This window comes from Dryas octopetala, chromosome 8 (assembly GCF_963921425.1).
Source record: "Dryas octopetala chromosome 8, drDryOcto1.1, whole genome shotgun sequence".
In the NCBI taxonomy this organism is placed as follows: Eukaryota; Viridiplantae; Streptophyta; class Magnoliopsida; order Rosales; family Rosaceae; genus Dryas; species Dryas octopetala.
In genome coordinates, this window is record NC_141373.1 from 8,169,242 (window position 1) to 8,189,600 (window position 20,359).

Sequence of the window (20,359 nt, forward strand, 5' to 3'; positions counted from 1 at the left end):
AATGGTTGCCAGAGACCCACGCACCTGGTCAGACCTAGTTGCATGCTCAGCTGCTTGCTTCCTCAGCATTCAATGCTGTATTGAATGCTCCATTAAATGCAAGGTTGGAAGGTCCAGGCAAACTACCCAGCAGTCATGAATGCAAGCCTGATATTCTATCTGTCAGAAGATTGTGTCAGGTGCATTCAAGTGTGGCGGTTCGTCCCAGCGTGATCTTCCTGGGAATGGCGGCGGAGAGCCGAGCCGAGCTGATGCGAACACATGTTTTCATGTGAAGACACGAAGTCCATGTGTGGTCGGGTCGGACATGAGATTCCAGGCCGAGCCGGTCCCATAGACTGGGGATCTTTCCGAGCCCTAACTGGTCGACGCCAGAACCCGAAAAGAGACCATCTCCTGTGCCGAGCCGAGCCGAACCGGGATGATCGTGGGAGGATGGATACTCGATCCCTTGGAAGATCATCGGTTCGGCTCGAACCGAACTTGGAGGACCAGGCATGGAGATCCGATCCGAGCTGGCAAAGGCGATGCTGAGTGGTGATGACGTGGAGGTCAAAGTTTTGACCACTGAGAGTCAACTCCGAGGTGGATATTGACCAGCCACGTGTCGAGCTGTGATTAGCTGTTCGGATTGATGTGGATTTTCCCACAAACATGAACTCTTGTTTAAATAGGGATTCTATAGTTACAATCTGACAACATAACATCTAGATATTTAGTAAGAGAATATTACCCTTCCTCATGCTAATCATTCATACAATCAACATATATAATCCATAATTGGTTTCCATTGCTATCATGTGTTCCATTTGGTTCTCCCATCAATTGCAAGAGTGATTGATACTTGAAACACCAAACTAATTATTCATATGTTCATGGTTCCATTAACAACTTTAACTAGAATACCCGATTTCATACAGAAAATTGACATTAATGTTACAAACTATTCATTTAGTTCACAGATCCACATCTCTTCCTTATCTGCCCATTTTGCCCAGTCAACACTCCAACATTACCAAACTTCACCATTGATGCTGCAAAATCTTTAGATAAAAAAAAAAGGGTTCCCACTATAGTAATTGATCCTTGCAGTAGTCTTTGGATCCTTTATTAAGGCCTGATCAGATTTTAGAAGGCCAGTGTTGCTAACAATGTTTGTATAATAAGCATTGTCATATCTGGAAGTAGCGGAATCAAGAGAAGCAAGGTTGCTGTTTGCTGCATCTCTGTTTAGACACATGCTTCTCAAGTTTGTAAGGACTGAAGAATCAAGTGTTGGGTCAGGATTTCAGGAGCCATCGAAGTCAAAGAGTCTCCTCTTGAAGGTGAAGCATTGAGCAAATCCTAGGGTGTGTCCACCTGCAATATTAAACAAAAGTCAGAAACAAATTTCATGTCAAAAATATTAGTAACACTAATTAAGGAGAATGGTCAAAACCAAAAGAAATAGATGGTTTTTGTTCATTAGCTGCATTTGTTGGAAACTAAAACAATCTATAAACAAAATTTGATGTAAAGGCTCAATAGGTGATGTTCTGTAAATAAAATTTGATGTAACACCTTTATATCAACAGAGTTGCTCCTAAGCATCTGGCCTTTTCAATAGATATGATCTAAAGGTTGCATTTGGAAACACTTTCTAGGAGAATGAATTATAACTTTGCTTTTTACTGAGCTTGTCTTCATATATGTTTTGTTTTAAGGTTCACTAGGATATTTTTGAGATGATTTTGGTAAATTCATGATTGCTACATCTAATGTCCTATCGGTTACTTTAAAATGAGTAAAGGTAAAGAGAACGGTAATAATATTAAGTTTTTAGTAAGGGCTGAAGTTCTGCAGAAATTAATAATGATTAGGAAGTAGATGATAGTTTTACATTGTCACAACAAAGTGTCAACTTTCATAATATTACACAGGAAAGAGGCTGTCCTTATTAGAGTTAATTAAGGCATTTGCCTGATAACTCAGTTTCCTTTTAGTTTGTTAATTAAAATGTTGTTGCTTAGGTGGCATTGCCTCATAGGGTGGTGCTTGGATTGTTGTAAGAGCTCATAGGCTCGTGAGTGGCAACGGTCATATGGTTGTTACTGTGTCGTTTTGTGTAACAGAATTTGGAATGGAATATATCCTGCTGGTGTGTGCATCTTGCACAAGAGGCATTATTTTTTCGTGCATCATCTTCTTTCCTTTTCATTGCTCTAAAATCCTCTCTGTAACCCCTGTACTCTTTTGCTTACATTCCTGGTTACATTCCAGGTACAATATCCAGCAAATTCAACATGGTATCAGAGCACAGGTTGGTTCTGTGACTGGGCGTTGTACTGTGTGTGTGAGCTAGAGTAAAACAGAGGTACAAAACCATCTAGATCTAGGCATGGCTGGGTCTGGGAGTGGTGAGCTACAGGCTCCCATTTTTGATGGTACTGAGTATGAATTTTGGAAGGTGCGCATGGTGACTATCTTCAAGTCACATGGCATCTGGAAGTTAGTTGAAAAGGGGATTACAATCCCAGAAGCAAAGAAGAAGAAGGAGAAGGCTAAGAAGGAAGGAGACTCCAGCATCGATGAGGAGGATGAACTGGAAGCTTACATGGAGGAGCAGAATATGAAAGATGCAAAAGCATTGGGCATCATTCAAGGGGCTGTATCCAAAGAGATTTTCTCTCGGATTATCAACCAAGACACTGCCAAGGGAGCTTGGGATCTTCTACAAGAGGAGTATCATGGTGATGAACAATCCAGGTCAGTTAAATTGCAAAGTCTGAGGAAGGAATTTGAATATATGAGGATGAGGGAGAGTGAAGCCCTGTCTGAATACTCTACTCGTTTCTTTGATTTAACTAACCAAATGGAAAAATATGGTGAATGTTTGTCTCAACAAAGAATGGTACAGAAGGTCTTGATCAGTGTAACTAAGGTCTATGACCCTATGTGTGTGGTGCTCGAAAGAACCAGTGACTTAAACACTGTGTCTGTAAATGAAGTTTTTGCCTCTCTCAAAAGCTATGAATTGAGGCTAAGCATGCATGAAGAAGATGATGAGAAGGTAGAAAGAGCCTTTGCTAGTATGAGTATTGGCTCTAAAGGACAGAAAACCAAGCAAAATCTCACAATCATGATGGGGGAAAACGAAATTTCAAGAGTTGGAAGGGAAAACCCAAGAAATGGGATAACAAGTTTCAATCTAATTTGAGACAAGGAGGTGACGCTGGGAAGGCAAAGTGCAAAGTGTGTGATAAAGCTCACTATGGAGAGTGCTGGTTCAAGGGAAAAGTGAAATGTTACAATTGTGATAGGTTTGGGCATGTAATGAAAGATTGCCATCAACCACACAAGAAGGGACAGGTTGCTAATTATGCAAACCAAGTCCATGAGCCTGCCACCATGTTCTATGCATGCCACAAAGCCTCTGTGGAGAAAGAGCAAGGAGTTTGGTATTTAGATAGTGGCTGCAGCAATCATATGACTAGCCATGAGTCACTTCTGATTAACATTGACAGAAGTATGAAATGCAAAATAAAAATGGGGACTGGAGACATTGTGGAATCAACTGGGAAGGGAGTCTTGCCTGTGCAAACCAAAGGAGGAACAAGGTACATCACAGAAGTTATGATTGTGCCAGGACTAGATGAAAATCTTCTCAGTGTTGGACAAATGGTGGAGCATGGTTATTGGTTGGTATTTGGTGAGTATATGGTGACCATTTATGAAGATAAGAGTATGAAAGCTTATGTGGCAGCAGTTCAAATGAAAGGGAATAGGTGTTTCCCACTTGTACTCGAAGACATAAGTCCAAAGATGGCAAAGAAGGCCACAGTGACTGGTTCAAACTGGAAATGGCATAAAAGGTTTGGCCACTTGAATTTCGAGAGTATGCTGCAATTTCAGGACAAAGAAATGGTGATTGGCTTACCAAAGCTCACAAAAGGAGAGCATGTTTGTGAAGGATGTGCTTTGAGCAAAAGTCATAGGGAAGCATTTGATAAAGGGAAGACTGTTAGAGCTATTGATCTGCTAGAATTGGTTCACACAGATGTCTGTGGACCAATGTCAGAAACCTTGGGAGGAAACAAGTATTTTCTCACATTCATTGATGACAAGTCAAGAATGTGCTGAGTATATTTTTTGAGGCAAAAGTCAGATGTGTTCTCTGTATTCAGAAAGTTTAAAGCAATGGTAGAACTTCAGTGTGGTTACAAAATGAAGAAAGTAAGAAGTGACAGAGGGGGAGAGTATACCTCAATGGAGTTTGAGAAGTTTTGTGAAGACTTTGGAATAGAAAAGCAACTCACTGTTGCTTATTCTCCTCAGCAGAATGGAGTGGCTGAAAGGAAGAATAGGACAATTATGGAGATGGCAAGAGCAATGCTACAAGAGAAGAAGCTACCTAATTATTTTTGGGGGGAAGCAGTTAACACTGCTGTGTACCTTCTGAATAGATGCCCCACTCGAGCCTTGATTGGTCAAACTCCATTTGAAGTTTTCAGTGGAAGGAAGCCAGGAGTGAAGCATTTGAGAATTTTTGGTTCAATGTGTTACACACATATTCCTACTTAATTGAGACACAAGTTGGATGATACAAGTCAGAAAGGAATTTTTGTTGGATATGGAACTAGAGAGAAAGGTTATAGGGTGTTTGATCTCAAAAGCAATAAGGTGATAGTCTCTAGAAGTGTGATTTTTGAAGAGACAGCAATGTGGAATTGGGAATCAAAGTCCACTAAATACATATCTGTTCCTTGGAGTGATGAAGAGGATTCTCATGCTGCTGAAACTGAATCTGAGCATGAAGTCTCATGTCCAACTCCACAGAGTCCCTTCAATCCAATTACATCACCTAATGCTAATCCAAGTCCTAGTACTTCTCTCTCACCACCTGCCACAGAAACTGAAGTTGAACTAGCAAGCACATATGACTCTACTCCAAAGAAGTGGAGAAGTCTTGATGAAGTATTTACTCACTGCAAAATGAGCATTGTGGAACCAGAAACCTATCTGGAAGCAGCAAAAGACAAGGCATGGCAGAAAGCTATGAAGAATGAAATTGAGATGATAGAGAAAAATCAAACTTGGCAGCTGGTTGATAGGCCAGGGAACAAACCAATTGTTGGTGTAAAATGGATATTCAAAACTAAACTCAACCTTGATGGGTCAATACAGAAGCACAAGGCTAAGTTAGTAGCCAAAGGTTATACACAAAAACCAGGGATTGACTTCAATGAGACATTTGCCCATGTGGCAAGACTTGACACCATTAGAACCTTAATTGCCTTATCAGCTCAAAAGGGTTGGAAGCTCTATCAGTTAGATGTCAAGTCTGCTTTTCTAAATGGAGAGCTAGAAGAGGAAGTTTATGTAGATCAACCTGATGGCTTCACTGTTAAAGGCCAGGAAGACAAAGTATATAGGCTGCACAAGGCTCTCTATGGTCTAAAGCAAGCACCAAGGGCTTGGTACAGCAACATAGACACATATTTGATGCAGTGTGGATTCGAGAAGAGCCCAAGTGAAGCTACTCTTTATGTTAAGAACAAAGAAAATCAGGGAACACTCATTGTCTCACTCTATGTGGATGACATAGTCTACACTGGCAGTAGCATGAACATGCTTGAAGACTTCAAGGCAGAAATGATGAATAGATATGAGATGACTGATTTGGGACTGCTACATCATTTTCTAGGAATTGGTGTAATCCAATTAGAAGGGAGCATTTTCATTCATCAAAAGAAGTATGCTCAAAGTTTGTTAGAAAAGTTTGGTTTGAGAGACTGCAAGGCTGTCTCTACACCTCTAGCAACAACTGATAAACTCAAGAAGAATGATGGAAGTACGCCAGCTAATGAAGAACAATACAGAAGAATGGTGGGAAGTTTACTCTATTTGACAGCTACAAGACCAGACATCATGTTTGCTGCAAGTCTCTTAGCTCGATTCATGCATAGTCCCTCAATGAAGCACATTGGTACTGCAAAGAGGGTGTTGAGATACATACAGGGAACTTTGGATTTTGGCATCCAGTACAAGAAGGACACTGCTGCAATCCTAATAGGGTATTGTGACAGTGATTGGGGAGGAGATGAGGATGACATGAAGTCTACCTCAGGTTATGCATTTTCATTTGGAAGTGGAGCTTTCTCTTGGGCATCTGTGAAACAACACAGTGTTGCACTATCAACAGCAGAGGCTGAGTATGTCAGTGCTGCAGAAGCAACAACATAAGCTATATGGTTGAGATTTGTGTTACATGATTTTGGTGAGGAACAAATGGAAGCAACTCCACTTATGTGTGACAATACATCTGCTATAGCTATGACTAAGAATCATGTTTTTCATCAGAGGTCCAAACATATTAAGAGGAAGTATCATTTCATTAGAGATGCCATTAATGAAGGAGAGATTGAGCTACTGTATTGCAAGAGTGAGGAACAATTGGCTGACATTTTTACCAAAGCCCTTCCTAGAGAAAGATTCTATGAGCTGAGAAATCACCTTGGAGTGATATCAGTCAAATCCTTAGAAGGGAGTATTAGAGTTAATTAAGGCATTTGCCTGATAACTCAATTTCCTTTTAGTTTGTTAATTAAAATGTTGTTGCTTAGGTGGCGTTGCCTCATAGGGTGGTGCTTGGATTGTTGTAAGAGCTCATAGGCTCGTGAGTGGCAACGGTCATATGGTTGTTACTGTGTCGTTTTGTGTAACAGAATTTGGAATGGAATATATCCTGCTGGTGTGTGCATCTTGCACAAGAGGCATTATTTTTTCGTGCATCATCTTCTTTCCTTTTCATTGCTCTGAAATCCTCTCTGTAACCCCTGTACTCTTTTGCTTACATTCCTGGTTACATTCCAGGTACAATATCCAGCAAATTCAACAGTCCTGAAGGTAGAAATAACGGTACTCTCACCCTAGAGAGATGCACTCTTAGATTATGTTTACCGTATACATACATATGCTAACTAGCTACGTACGAAGGTAGATGATAATCACTTAAAGTTTCTTAATGATTCTAGCTAGACCAACTTCAGGCTATTTGTTTGCTTTAAGAACAAAGGATTCATCTAAAATGATGGGAACTGTATATAGTATGGAAATCTATGTTAGTAAGAGAATATTACCCTTCATAATGCAATTCATTCCTACAATCAACATAATCCATAATTGGTTTCCTTTGCTGTCATGTGTTGCATTATGTTCTCCTAGCTTGCAAGTGAGCTCCTCAAGTTTACCCATATATCTCAGCTATATATAACCTTTAAAACTATCGTCCACTGAATCACTTAACTATTCATGGTGGTGTACTGGGGAAGAGCTCGGCTGGGTGGTTGTCGTCGGAGATGGAGGCGTACGTAGTGGGGATGGGAGTGGCTGGGGGAGAAGCAAAAGGGGCAGATCCAGATCTTGGCAGCTTAATCTTTTTTTTTTTTTCAATTATTTCCTTTTTGTATTTTATATAATTTTTAAATAGTTTATTGGTTTTTTTCTGTCCATGTGGTTGTTTTTAGAAGTCAAGTCAACTCTTAGTCGTGGAACCTGTGTGTGCCACGTCATTGTCATGCCATTAGATAACGATGGTCAGAGTAATAGAGGTAATTGGGAAAGATTATTTTCCTTTGTTGATTAGGAGTCGATCTAAGGTTTGATGATTGGCTATGCCTATAAAAACCCTAGCTTGAAGCACAAGAAAACCAAACCTTTAGAGAGGAGAGAAAACAATGGTGCAGATACTCTACTCACATTCACCCAGAAGCAGCAGCAGCAGAAACCATAGCCAACATCAAAGGCCTCCTTACGGAAATCCTTGTGCGCGTGCCAGCTCGACCTCTGCTCCGCTTCAAATGCGTCTCCAAGCATTGGCTCTCTCTTATCTTCGAACCCGTATTCTGTCACCGCCACACCCTTCAAAACCCAAACCTTCGGTCTCCACCGTCTTTTCTAGCAAATCCACCAACTTTCACTTCCATCCCTCTTGATCATCTTGATTGTGATCAAGATCATGATACTACTACTAGTAGTAGTAACCATGAAAACCAAAACCCATCAAGAGGATGGGGAAATCCTCTTAATTTTGTCGAAAACCAATATGGCATCAGGATTATGCAGTCCTGCATGGCCTCTTCTTGTGCCATCCCCTCGGTGATCCAACAAGTAGACTCTCAGATCTTGATTGTTGTTATGTTCTCAATCCCACAACCAATTAGTTCTTGACGCTTATTCCTCCAGCTGCTGCTACTGGTCAACATGAAGACACAATCTTTGGCTATACTTTGGCTTTTGACCCTTCCAAATCACCTCATTACAAGGTGCTCTGCCTTGAAACTACTGACAGGTCAGAAGATTGCCCATACTATCAGACAGAGATATATTCGTCTGAGACTCGAAGTTGGAGGCTTCTCAATTCTACTTACATTAGGCATCCTACATTCGACTACAGCCAAGGTGTATATTGCAAGGCGCAATTCACTGGATAGGATCCATTTATGAGTTGTTGTACTATCACATAGATGAAGAGCGCCTTGAAGTGGTTCATAGTCCTCTTCCCTGTTACGAGAACCCGCACTGGCACCTTAGGGTGGATAGATATTTTCGGGAGTCTTGTGGCGGCCATTTGCATCTTATTGATATTTGTTTCCCCTATTATTTTCAATTTGATTTGCTGGAGATGGGGAGAGACTACTCTGGCTGTTTTGTCAAGTACCATGTTGATCTTGATCCCATATACACTGCTTACTCGCTGCCACGGTATTCATATGATGTTTCTCTTTCTTGCTCCAGACGAAAATGAACAAGAGGAATGTTCATCTTTGTTGATGCATACTTGTGGGAAGGTCTTCTCTTATAATCTTAAGACTAAGACCTTCAAATCTTTTGAGTTACCTCCCAAGCCCGGCACTACTGATCTTTATTTAGGTGTTTATGGTCGTAATTATCGATACATGGAGACGTTGGCTTGTGTGCGATGGAATTATGGCATCTATAGTTGCAATCCGACAACATAACATCTATATCTAGTAAGAGAATATTACCCTTCCTCATGCTAATTTTTCATACAATCAACATAATCCATAATTGGTTTTCATTGCTTTGATATGTTGCATTTGGTTCTCCCATCAATTGCAAGAGTGATACTTGAAACACCAAACTAATTATTCATATGTTCAAGGTTCCATTAACAACTTTAACTAGAATACCTAATTGATAAAAACTTACCTATAACAGGGATAGATGCTGACTTGGCATCCCATAAGATATGTTTTATCTTGAAATTGGAGAAAGTTTTATGAGATGAAGTATAAGATTATATGTGTCATTATGTTATTGGTTGAGATATCAAATCAGTCATATCCCTGTTACAGGGAAGTTTCTCTCATACCTGATTTAATACATAAAACTGACATTAATGTTACAAACCATTCATTTAGTTCACAGATCCACATCTCTTCCTTATCTGCCCATTTTGCCCAGTCAACACTCCAACATTACCAAGCTTCACCATTGATGCTGCAAAATCGTTAGAGAAAAGAAATGGGTTCCCGCTGTAGTAATTGACCATTGCAGCAGTCTTTGGATCCTTTATTAAGGCCTGATCAGATTCTAGAAGGCCAGTGTTGCTAACAAGGTTTGTATAATAGGCATTGTCAAATCTGGAAGTAGTGGAATCAAGAGGAGCAAGATTGCTGTTTGCTGTATCTATGTTTGGACACATGCTTCTCAAATTTGTAAGAACTGAATAATCAAGTGTTGGGTCAGGGTTTCCGGAGCCATCAAAGTCGAAGAGTCTCCTCTTGAAGGTGAAGCATTGAGCAAATCCCAGGGTGTGTCCACCTGCAATAGACAAAAGCAAGAAACATTCTTGTCAAAAATGTTAGGAACACCACCATAGGCTTTAAGCCTTTAGCACTTTCTTTTGGGGTTGTCTGTGGTATGGCACTGCACCACATGCAGACATTCATCCGGCCCTTAAATCTTTTTAAGGGCACATCTCTCTCTCTAAAGGTGTAGTTTCCCACATGGAGACGGTGGATGTATGTGGTGCAGTCTCTGTATGGTAGAAGGTCTCTTCTTTTAGTTGGTAGAAGGTCTCTTCTTTTAGTTGGAAGAAAGTTAAAAACAAGGACCTGAGAGGACTACAACATCCTTAATGTCAAGACCCTTTGATGTGAACTTGGCAGTGATATTCTGTAAAGGCTCAATAGGTGATGGTAGTTGTTCATTAGCTGCCTTCTCACTTGCAGTTGTTCCATCTCTTCGGCCTAATGGAACAGGCCAAGAAGGCCCTCCTGCCTAAACCAGAAGAATGAAAAAGAAAGTAAGACTACAAATAGAAACAACCATTTTGATGATTTTCCATATGATATAGAAATGTGTCAAGTACCAGAGCAACAGCTTCTCTTGTTGCAAGAGTCAAAATATCAACACATGAAACAGTTGATGGGCAAAATCTTTCCACATCTGCTTTTATATTGTCAATAACATCGAAACCTCGAAGTGAATTGCGATTTGGTAAAGCATTCTTCTCGCCCTTAAAGTCATCTGTGTCATCAAGAAGCACTGAGCCATCACATCCCTACAAAAGACAAAAGTTTGATATAACACCTTGCTAAGCATCCTTTTTAATAAACACAAAAACACATGGTTATTTAATTCCATTTGTACCTAAAGGTTGTATTTGGAAACACCTTCAAGGGAGAATGAATTCCAATTTTGCTTTTTAATGAACATGCTATTAGTTATTTTGATTTTAAACATGCTTTTTGATTTTGACCAAAAAAAAAAAAAATAGACATCCTATTTCATTTATTAGTTTTCACATGATTTTGGCAGTAAGAGATTTCACTGCAAAGGAGATAAAGATTTAGAACAAGTTTAAGAAAGAACAGCTACATTGACAATACAGTCGTGAAAGTGCAACCGAAGAAGGGATGCAAACCGAAGAAGGGATGCACCCATCCTGTTGTCATTCTTGAGAGCTGCCCAAACATTGTACCGAACAATCATTGATAAGCGGGGGCATGATCTGTCATAGAAATTGTAATCAAGCTGGCTATAAGCAGAGGGATACATATGAGCAAAGGGAGACAAAAACAAGAATACACATAAAGGAACAGTGAAGCAGGAGATGGTTTTGTGAGTCATAGCTTGTGATCAGAGTGAAAAAAGTTGCTGTGCAATTCTGATGGGAGCTTTTGTGGTTATTTATAGGCAAAAAATATGGAAGTTCAAAGTGGATTCATTGGTTAAACTCAGAGTGGTAATGCCACTATGGTTGTAAATACCTAATGGCCAACTCTGCAACTAAACTATTATTTTGGAGTGATTTTTAAGGTGATAAGCATCCATGATTTCATCCTTTTACTATTTTATTATTTCTTTTTTACATGCTAACAAAGCAAAGTTCCATAATCAACTGCTCTCCTTTGGAAGCAAATGTAATACTGAAATGACATAAGCAATGTCTTTGTTACAAGACGTCAAAACTTAAAACATAGATGCTCAATAGCACTATGAAAATAGCCACAGCTCAATGCACTGGTGCATGAACCCTCTTATTTAAAATTTGTTTATACAAAAGTTTCTAGTGATGATTTTGGACTATGCGAGTTGAAGACTTCTTCCCCAACTATTCTTAACAGGAAAACCTTTAGTATCAACTCATGGGCTTTCCACAATTGCTTGTAGTCTGAGCTTGTTTACCCTAGTGCAAGTTTAGTGACACTAATGGAATTTAATGGAACTATGCATGGCTCCAAGACCACAAATCTACAACTTTAAGAGTGACTACATAGTCAACTCATACACATATATGAGAAAAGGATAAAAACAATATTCCTTTAAACTATATTCAATGATAGAATCTAAATATTACATGCAGGTATGCAGGCCAAGTTAACAAATTATCATCCTTCAAGAACACCCTGAGGGTTATAAGACAAATTTCTATCTGAAGCTTCCAGAAAATACACAAAAAGGTTCACCAATGAGTTTTATTCAGTTGAGATATTAGTATCTTTCGAATTAAATCCATTGGCTAGCTCTGAATTCTGAGTTATATTTCACATGAATCCTGTCATAAGTTCATATCATCCTTACTCATATGAGGAAGAAATATACATATCTGAATCCATATTCTTACTTTCAATCATACAACTGAGCTAAGTTTGTTTAATCCAACATATGTGCACCAGCAGACCAGTTGCTCAGTAGTCAGAAGACTCAGAACCAAAACCTGGCCTACTGCAACAATCAGAAAGAACAAAGGGTATTTCTGTTCCTTGACTATTAATTACCAACTTATTAATTCTCTAATTTGACTCTGAGGCTGCATGGACTACTTGAAGTTTTAGTATGAAGAGGTGAGAAAGATATAGTTTAGTAATCCAAATAATAGATGGTGCTAAAAGAAGAATCCAAAACCTGACTAGGATCTCATATTACAGATGCATGGAATGAGAATATCTTCTCTAAGTCAATGTGCAAAGATAAGACACCAAAAATGCTAAATGTTTATCATATTAATATGACCAGTGGAAGTACAGGTGTCATTGAGATGAAGGCTAACCAAAGATATTTCAACAAGCACTTTGCATTAGCATTATACTATGCTGCAATTGCACTTGCTGATAGTTGATATCTCAAAAAAGCACTTTGCATTATACCACTGCAATTGCACTCCTGATAGTTTAACTTCAAAAAGTAACTGTAAAGGGTGTATGTCATCGCATTTTCTATTGTCTGCTCGTGTCCTTTGTGGTAAGAGAAAAAAACCGGAAACCTAATAAAACCTATCTCTTGATCCATTGATGGCATTTCCTATCATAGAGGTGATTGGAAGGGTTTAACCCAATGAGCTTAACAACATCGTAGGTTCAACTTTAAAAGAATCTGAGAACTGAGAGGCATTTCTGATTTAAATCAATCTGGTATTGAGAAACTCAAACTTATGAACTTCACCATCTATGCATGCCAACCTCTATTAAATTGAGGAATGCTATATAATTCTTTCTACAGGATTTTCCTCTATGAGTTGGTGTACGTCATGTGTCTTGTCATTAAAAGTTACGTGTATCGGTGTGATGACTGATCTTTCAATAGCTTAGAATTTGTGTTCATAATGATTCTTGCATTGGAAGTGTGGTACGAATATAAGAAAGAAGATTTTTCTGCAGAACCTTAACATTGAAAATCAAAAAGCAATAAGCTGTTGCAAACACCTTCATGTATAAAAGGCTTTCTGCTTTTTCTTTTACAATTACATGTAGGTAATGATTGTTGCACTGACTAAAGTAAGAACCTGTTAAAAAAAAATTTGTTTCATTGATGGCTGAGAGTGAAGATGCTTCTGAGTTCTTAGGATTACTTTTCCACAAGATAGGGTGGACTGTGCTACTTAATTGTCACATTATGAAAGCAACTCATAGCCTGGTATCTCAAACACCCAAGAGTCAACCAAGTATTACCACATTGCCAAAAGATAACAAGCACAAGATAAGTTGCAAACATGAAGTGGTGGCCAATTAAACTATAAATTAAGCATGTGGAAAAATGAAGGTTAACATATAAAAAGGGACTAACCACATTGCTTGACATGATGATAGGAATCATGCATTTTATCTTGGACTGACTCCAATTGAAAAATGAGTACTCGGCCAGTGTGTCATTGGATAGACAGGTTATGCTCAAATCGATCCCATGAATAAATTAAGTCGTTACAAAACTGTAAATGGGCAATTGCCATTAACCAGAAACTTATTAATATTTTCCAGAAGCATTTTTTCTTTATCTTTTCCATGATTCAATGAATATTCACTTGACCAAAAAAACAAAAGCAGATAACACAAAGGAAACGTATATTTAATTAAAAAACGACAAATTTTCAACGTGGCCTATTAGCTCAGCTGGTTAGAGCGTCGTGCTAATAACGCGAAGGTCGCAGGTTCGAGACCTGCATAGGCCAATTTGTTTTCCTTTTATGTTTTTTTCCCCAAAAAAGAAAAACTCCTTTCAACTTTTCATGCATTTAGGCCCCATTATTGGCAAAATGGTTAAAACTTTTCATTCAATATCTTCCTTCTTTCTCCAATAAAAAAATAAAAATTTTCCTTCTCTTTTTTTTTTTTCTTAAAAAAACTTTTTCTTTTTCATGTTACAAATTTACAATTAACTTATGATGAACAATATGCATGGGATATTAAGTACCCATCATAATCAAGTCGTGCTCCAATTTTATGTAGTGCCTTTTTTTATTTATGTAATAGTAAAACAAAAGAAGATTATGCATAGTAACACTCATTTGTGTTGCAGATATAACACTTAACATCCCAATTAGTTTTCACCTCAAAATCATCACTCTTATACTCTTTGAACTGATCACTGGCTCATATTGGGTTTTTTTCAACCTGAACTCGAGGTATATTCTTCTTCTTAAAATATTTTTCATTCACAAAAAGGATTATGATGATTTTCATTGCATGTTGATCTTCTTCCTAGATTTGGGGTTTCATACCTACTGTCAAGATAAATATAAGGAGGATGGTGTATGGGTTATTCCGTTATTCGCTTGAGAAGATCCAAGTGGGTTTGTGTTCTTGAAATGATGACTTTACTTACTTATTGATTTTTCTTGGATAATTTTTTAACCTACTATAAAGGTAAAAAAAAAAATGGATGTAATCCTTTTTCTTATTTGAACTAATTATACCTACATATTAGATACCTACTATGAAAGTAAAATTAAGAAATATGGTGTATGGGTATACTGTGTTGTTATTTGTATAAGAGTATTCCATATAACTATATATGGTACATGTCAATTGGAACTATTTTACCTAAATAGTAGGTTTTTATAAAAAAGGTTTTCCGAATTTTAACCTAGTTGATAGGTTGGTTAGTTAAATGGTGCTCATTTGTCATTTTTTTTCTTTCAAATAACCAGTTTAATCATGAGTGGCTTAGTTTTATTTTGTTAATGATCTAGCTTAATGTTGGTCTTCACAATAATATTTAATTAAGAAGGGTTCTAGGTTCAATGCAAATTTTGCTTATATGTTTATATGCTTAATGTTGGTCATGAGTGCACGGTTGTTGGGTAGCCCAGTTGGAAGGACCGTAGATTTAGCCACAATACACTCAAATTCGATCCCTCCTCCCCCAACTCAAAAAAAAAAAAATGTTGGTCATGAGTGTTATCAGTGTGTTTTGTATCTTTAAGTTTGAGTTCTCTTCTAATTCTTGAGTTTGAATTTTTAAATTTTGTTGATTGCTTAAAAGATGACCTTTAATAAATTATGAGTAATAAATGCCTCAAATTTAATTTATTTTTATTATTTACCTTAAAGGGCAAAATAGATATTGTGTGTTGCTGACAGTGTAAAAAAATGAGGATCAATCCAAAATCAAAATTAAATGGACTTAACCTAAAATTGCATGGTCAAAATGAGGCTATATCTAAGAACCCCGTAATAAAATAGGCAACACCTAATGGATAACAAACCAATACACATATTATGGGCTACTTTAACCGATATCCCCTTTTTGAAGCCTCCTAAGGGAAGGTAGAGCCAGGCATGTACTAGTAACTAAGTAGACCAGAACAAAAATGTGCGACCACCCATCAGTCTTAACTCTTAAGGCGAACTGGTGACGCTTAATGGCTTGCCTCTTCCCATGGTGAAACCCCTAGTCCCATCTGGCATTCTTGGGCCTTTGGAATTCTGTTTGGCAGATGCTTCACACTGGATGGTACTGCTTGATTGTGGAGATAGGGCAATCAGGCCGCGTCCACTCTGGCCCTGCCCACGTCCTCGGGCCTTACCACGTCCCCAAGCCCATCCCTTCTTGGATCCCACTGAATTGTCTTCAGCCTACCCAAACATATAATATTGCATGTCATATTGTAAGCTTAATACGACCCATAGTGAAGTCAGTAAATGTAGTACATGTAACACTACTTATTTTATACATATATAAATAAATATGTACACCGTTGCAGCATGCAATCTATTTTGCACAACTGACATGCTGCAATTGCAATTACTAATACTATTCTCAATCCATTTTAAGGATCTACTTCCTGTGAAAGATAGTGGTATAGTAATTTAATGACATGATAATATGATCGGTTATTCTAGAAAGGGCTTACATTCATGTCAACCAATTCTGTGTTGCTTGGCTGAGAAGTCTCTTCAACAGATTCACAGGGTGGTGCATCTTCATCCTCTAAAATGCCATCAAAATCAGACTTTCTGCTCTTCAAAACAGATCTTGGCTGAAAATTAAGTTATATTAGAAGCAATGAGGCTTTGTCAAATAAGTGGAAATCTATATACAGTTTATACATATGCATAAGTTACACATGCTTTAATATCTCATAAAAGACATACCGTGCGTCTGAGCAGCAACCTTACTCGGAGCCCTTTTCTCCAGTTCCTTTCATCACTCAACTTGTCAACCTGATGTATGAAAAAGATTAAGAAACCAAAGGGTGTAACACTGAAGTTATAACAGCATTCACCATACCGCTGTCTCCGCTATGTCTGTTGTCTCATACTCCACAAGTGCATGGAGCTTCATAAAAGAAAGAAGAAATATAAGATTAAGAGACAATTTATACGAAATGAGTTCCGGGAATTACTTATATGGTATTAGTACAAAAATGGCTCAATTTAATGTTGTACCTTGTTGCTGATAATGAAATCGCCTTTGGACCGGGAAGAATTGGATTCGTGGGGATGGCATATTCGGATGGTTTTCACACTGTTCTTGACAGGAATTGTAAATATGCAGTGATGATTCTCATAAAAATGATAGCACAAAAGAAAAGAAAAGAAAAGAAAAGAAGAAAGCTTAGTGTAAAAGTCCAACCTTCCAACCACACTAAATATCTTCTCTAGATTTTGATGAGAGTGATCTTCTGGCAAATTCTCTGCCACAACAGTACGAGACTGCAAGAGGGGGAAAAGAAAACAATCTTGCACTTTCTCCCATAAAACGATTCATGAAATTAATTAGATCATGTAGTTTAGGAATCATCTGTTTTTACCTGCAATTCCTCTCTGTCTTTTTCAGTGAAAGGGTGCTTACGTCTAACCTTCTTTCCATCCTCATTTACAACCTTTGATAACATATTCAAGAACAAGGATGAAAGCTTGTAGACCAAATGAATAATACTATTCAAACTATAAAAAATAAAAAATAAAAAATAAAAGAAAAAACCCAGTTATTTAACCAGACTACTTACAAGCTTTGAAGAGGATCGGAGTGCTTGTGCTAGCATATGGTTGTTACTAATAAGTGACTTCATTTTTTTCGTGGAAGCAACAACACTTATTGGAACTGTTATAAATCCAAAATCATGCATGAATCTACCCAAAAGCATGATAAAAAATAACTTAAATCTGCATAAATAACTCTTCCAAAATGCTTACCATAGCCTTCAGGATCTTTACTTATGTGTTTCACTAAAGATTCATTTGCAAGCAAACTCATGTCACTGAACTGGTACTCCACCTGTTTCATACAAAAATAGACCTTATAGTCAGAAAGGTGCTGTCCATAATGACGATAAGCATAAATAAGGAGGCAATGCAATCCATATGTTCAATGCTTTAATCAATGAGAAGTTAGATAAGTTTAGTGATTTTTTTTGTTTTTTTAGATAAAGAAAAGAGGCCAAAGCTCATCTTTCTTGAAAAACGAAAGAAAAGTCCCCTTTTTATAAGTTAAAAAAGCCTTTTATGAAAAAAACAAAAAAACAAAAAAAGCTAGAATCTACACATTATTTCTTTATTTTTTCGTGATTTTTGTTGAACCGTATGCATCAAAAGGTGGATCTCATGCACGTCCCAAAAGTTAAAAGCACAAAAAGGAAACAGGATGGCCATTATTACTTCTAGAAAGAATCTCCATTGTTTTTTGACATTTTGAGATGGCTTTCCTGATGGGACATCTACCAAATGAACACGAGCTTTCAATGACTTCTGAGGTCAGTTACCTGCCTGAACAACCTAAGAATGGTTTCTCATCTTAAATTGGATAAGGTCCATGCTATATGAAGATCCTATTCCCAAATTTAATTAAGAATCAAAGCTGCAATGTAGATGGAGATGTGGGGATTGGAGATTGGAGGCCAAGACCCAATGATGCAAACATTGGTGAGAATCCAATACCGGAAACATAAGGGTCCCTCGGCAAGGGTCGTCCATAGAGGGGGTTTGAGGCCTAAGATCAGGACAACTTTAGCAATTAAAGCTGGGTACCATATTAGACAACTACCAGACCTCAAAAATCTAAGTGATTAGGAAATAGCCTAATAGGCCAAAAATGTATGTCAGGCTAACAATAAGTTCTTCCCAATTGCATGAGTCAAACATGGTTGAATCTAAATAAATGTGATTTGATATGGAAATAGGTAAAGGTCCTGAAGGGTGATAAGGCTTTGCCCAACATGATTCAAATCCAGCCATATAATTTTATTTTCCTAACAAAAATAATAAAGACCTCTATTCTCTGTTACAGAATTTGGTAACTCTACATCAAGCTCTCAGATTTTTACATTACCATGCACATAATAAGACCAGGAAAAAAATACCCATCATGATCGAATCGAAAATGTACCCAACTGGCTTCAAGAATTAATGATCTTTGCAAAGGAAACACATTGAACATAAGATGAAACAAAACCCAAATATAAATGGAATACAAGAATCAATATAAACCTATAAAAAGGATGAAAATGTTGAGATCACCTGTTTGATGATCTTGTGCTGAAGATCATCCGGGAGCAGATTCTTGGAGCGATTGGGAAGAGGCATGTTGGGATTGGAGATCAAATAAGGAGGCAGTTCTTGGTCCCCAATGTAAAACCAATCAGGGGTGGCAGTCTCACCAAGAATATGAAAGCAGGGATAGAAATAGCCCGAAATGGGCATCTGGGAATGCGATCTCGGGACGAATTCAGGTGCCTGCGCATTGAATTTGAACGAAACGTTTCTGGGTTCTTTCACTTCCATTTCTGGGGCTTCTTGGGTCTTCTCCCCAGGTTGTGCTTGTGCCATTTTTGCTCTTCTATCTACTCTTTCTCTCTCTTCTATCCCTCTTTGATTTATTTCAGTCTTTGTAAGTTGGGTTTGCGGTCTCTCTCTATGAAGTAACTGAAATTTGATATTGAAGGCTTGTTTGGCGCCCAAATAAGGGGAACCCGTATTTCAATGGTGGATTTGTGGGGATTGTTTTCTTACACATGACCGTTGCTTGAGGGGTTTGACTGGTTTTTGAGGTTGGGCTTTCCCCCAAGTGTCCTTTTTCTCTAACTCTCCTAACAAATCCTAAAAATCTTGCCATTCAACTAGCCTAATATTAAATTTTTTTTCTTAATAAAAAAAGAAAGAAGAATTATGTAATATTTTACTTTGAAATAAGGCTCAATGGCTCGAGAAAATAAAAAATAAGAATCAAACTCTTGTTGTGAGTATCTATTATTAAAACCCTGAATTTTTATATAATATGACTATTTTAAGAGACAGAAAATGCTCTTCTAAGTATAATAAAATTATATAAAAATGAGTTTTTTTAAGTTTACCAAACAAATGAGGCACAATTCGTTTGGGGTCACAAACGCTTATATTTTTTTGTTTTATTATATAACTGTGACTACTCAACCATCACACATTTTTTAATTTATGAAAATTTAAGATTGATAATGATTTAAAACTTACAATTTAGGCCTTTAAATTTTAGAGACTACACTATAAATCCTAAATGAAATGTAAATATTAACAAACAAAAAAGAATTAAGTTGTAACTGTGTGAAAATTAAGTTGTGACTATTATGTAGTTACATTTTGTATGATTCTAATGCAACAACATATCAGTAAAAAAATGTTGGTTGAGCGTTAGAACCCCGAACTAGTGTTTGATGAGCTTTCAAACGTTGAACGAGATTTTTGGCTTCAAATGAATACATTGATGTTTGCTTAGAGCATGTACAATGGCTTTTTGCTATATGCTATGTTATATGCTATATTTAGCATGACTTTTAACATTAAGCCATAGCTTTTGTGCTTTTTGCTCCAATGGCACAAAAACTATATGTTAATATTTTAATATATTCATATATATTCTTATAAATTAAATTGAATATATTAAATTATTTTAATAATTATATCATTGTAAATATTTTAATGAGATCTTTAATATGAGCCCAATATTAAATATATTTAAATATTATTATTTTAATACCCAAATTAATATTTTAGTATTTTTCATGTCAAAGTCAAATTTAGGAATTGTAAAATTTGAATACATGGTCAATCAACTCATGACAGCTGTCCATCCTCATGCCTCTTGCTGCAAACTTTTCCAT

General features: G+C 37.4%; 2 protein-coding genes, 1 non-coding gene and 1 pseudogene across 4 annotated transcripts; 2 read left to right on the forward strand and 2 right to left on the reverse strand.

Annotated features, from left to right (window-relative positions):
* The first annotated feature begins 7,571 nt into the window (after positions 1 to 7,571).
* On the forward strand, positions 7,572 to 8,999 carry LOC147276816 (F-box protein At5g07610-like; annotated as a pseudogene).
* Positions 9,000 to 9,418: 419 nt separating this feature from the next.
* On the reverse strand, positions 9,419 to 19,446 carry LOC147276817 (Peroxidase superfamily protein). Of its 2 annotated transcripts, XM_086253212.1 has the most exons (5): positions 19,406 to 19,446; positions 10,885 to 11,044; positions 10,376 to 10,567; positions 10,119 to 10,284; positions 9,419 to 9,825 (listed from the first exon to the last, which is right to left on the reverse strand). In XM_086253212.1, exons 2-5 carry the CDS (start codon positions 10,996 to 10,998, stop codon positions 9,419 to 9,421), a joined length of 879 nt encoding a protein of 292 aa, XP_086109338.1. In that variant the 5' UTR covers positions 10,999 to 11,044; positions 19,406 to 19,446. The 2 variants fall into 2 exon arrangements, with proteins under 2 accessions (XP_086109338.1, XP_086109337.1); XM_086253211.1 differs by lacking the exon at positions 19,406 to 19,446 and having other exon boundaries at positions 10,885 to 11,136.
* On the forward strand, positions 13,881 to 13,954 carry TRNAI-AAU (transfer RNA isoleucine (anticodon AAU)). Its single transcript has one exon. It is a non-coding gene; the product is annotated as a tRNA-Ile (tRNA).
* LARP6C (RNA-binding protein) lies at positions 15,311 to 19,225 on the reverse strand. The gene is made up of 10 exons (XM_086254803.1): positions 18,744 to 19,225; positions 17,424 to 17,505; positions 17,237 to 17,331; positions 17,039 to 17,110; positions 16,861 to 16,940; positions 16,674 to 16,752; positions 16,516 to 16,563; positions 16,380 to 16,448; positions 16,139 to 16,264; positions 15,311 to 15,860 (listed from the first exon to the last, which is right to left on the reverse strand). The coding sequence occupies exons 1-10, from the start codon at positions 19,050 to 19,052 to the stop codon at positions 15,624 to 15,626; spliced, it is 1,197 nt and encodes a 398-aa protein (XP_086110929.1). The 5' UTR covers positions 19,053 to 19,225; the 3' UTR covers positions 15,311 to 15,623.
* Positions 19,447 to 20,359: the final 913 nt, after the last annotated feature.

Bases quoted from the DNA above. Each gene is read 5' to 3' on its own strand.
- LOC147276817 (XM_086253211.1), bottom strand. From the start codon at position 11,136: ATGACTCACAAAACCATCTCCTGCTTCACTGTTCCTTTATGTGTATTC. The intron at 10,568-10,884 runs GTAGCTGTTCTT...TGTCTTTTGTAG, and splicing joins TTCACGACTGTATTGTCAAT to GGATGTGATGGCTCAGTGCT. The intron at 10,285-10,375 runs GTACTTGACACA...CTTCTGGTTTAG, and splicing joins CAAGAGAAGCTGTTGCTCTG to GCAGGAGGGCCTTCTTGGCC.
- LARP6C (XM_086254803.1), bottom strand. From the start codon at position 19,052: ATGGCACAAGCACAACCTGGGGAGAAGACCCAAGAAGCCCCAGAAATG. The intron at 16,265-16,379 runs GTATGTCTTTTA...CTTAATTTTCAG, and splicing joins GGTTGCTGCTCAGACGCACG to CCAAGATCTGTTTTGAAGAG. The intron at 15,861-16,138 runs GTAAGCCCTTTC...ATGTTTGGGTAG, and splicing joins CAGAATTGGTTGACATGAAT to GCTGAAGACAATTCAGTGGG.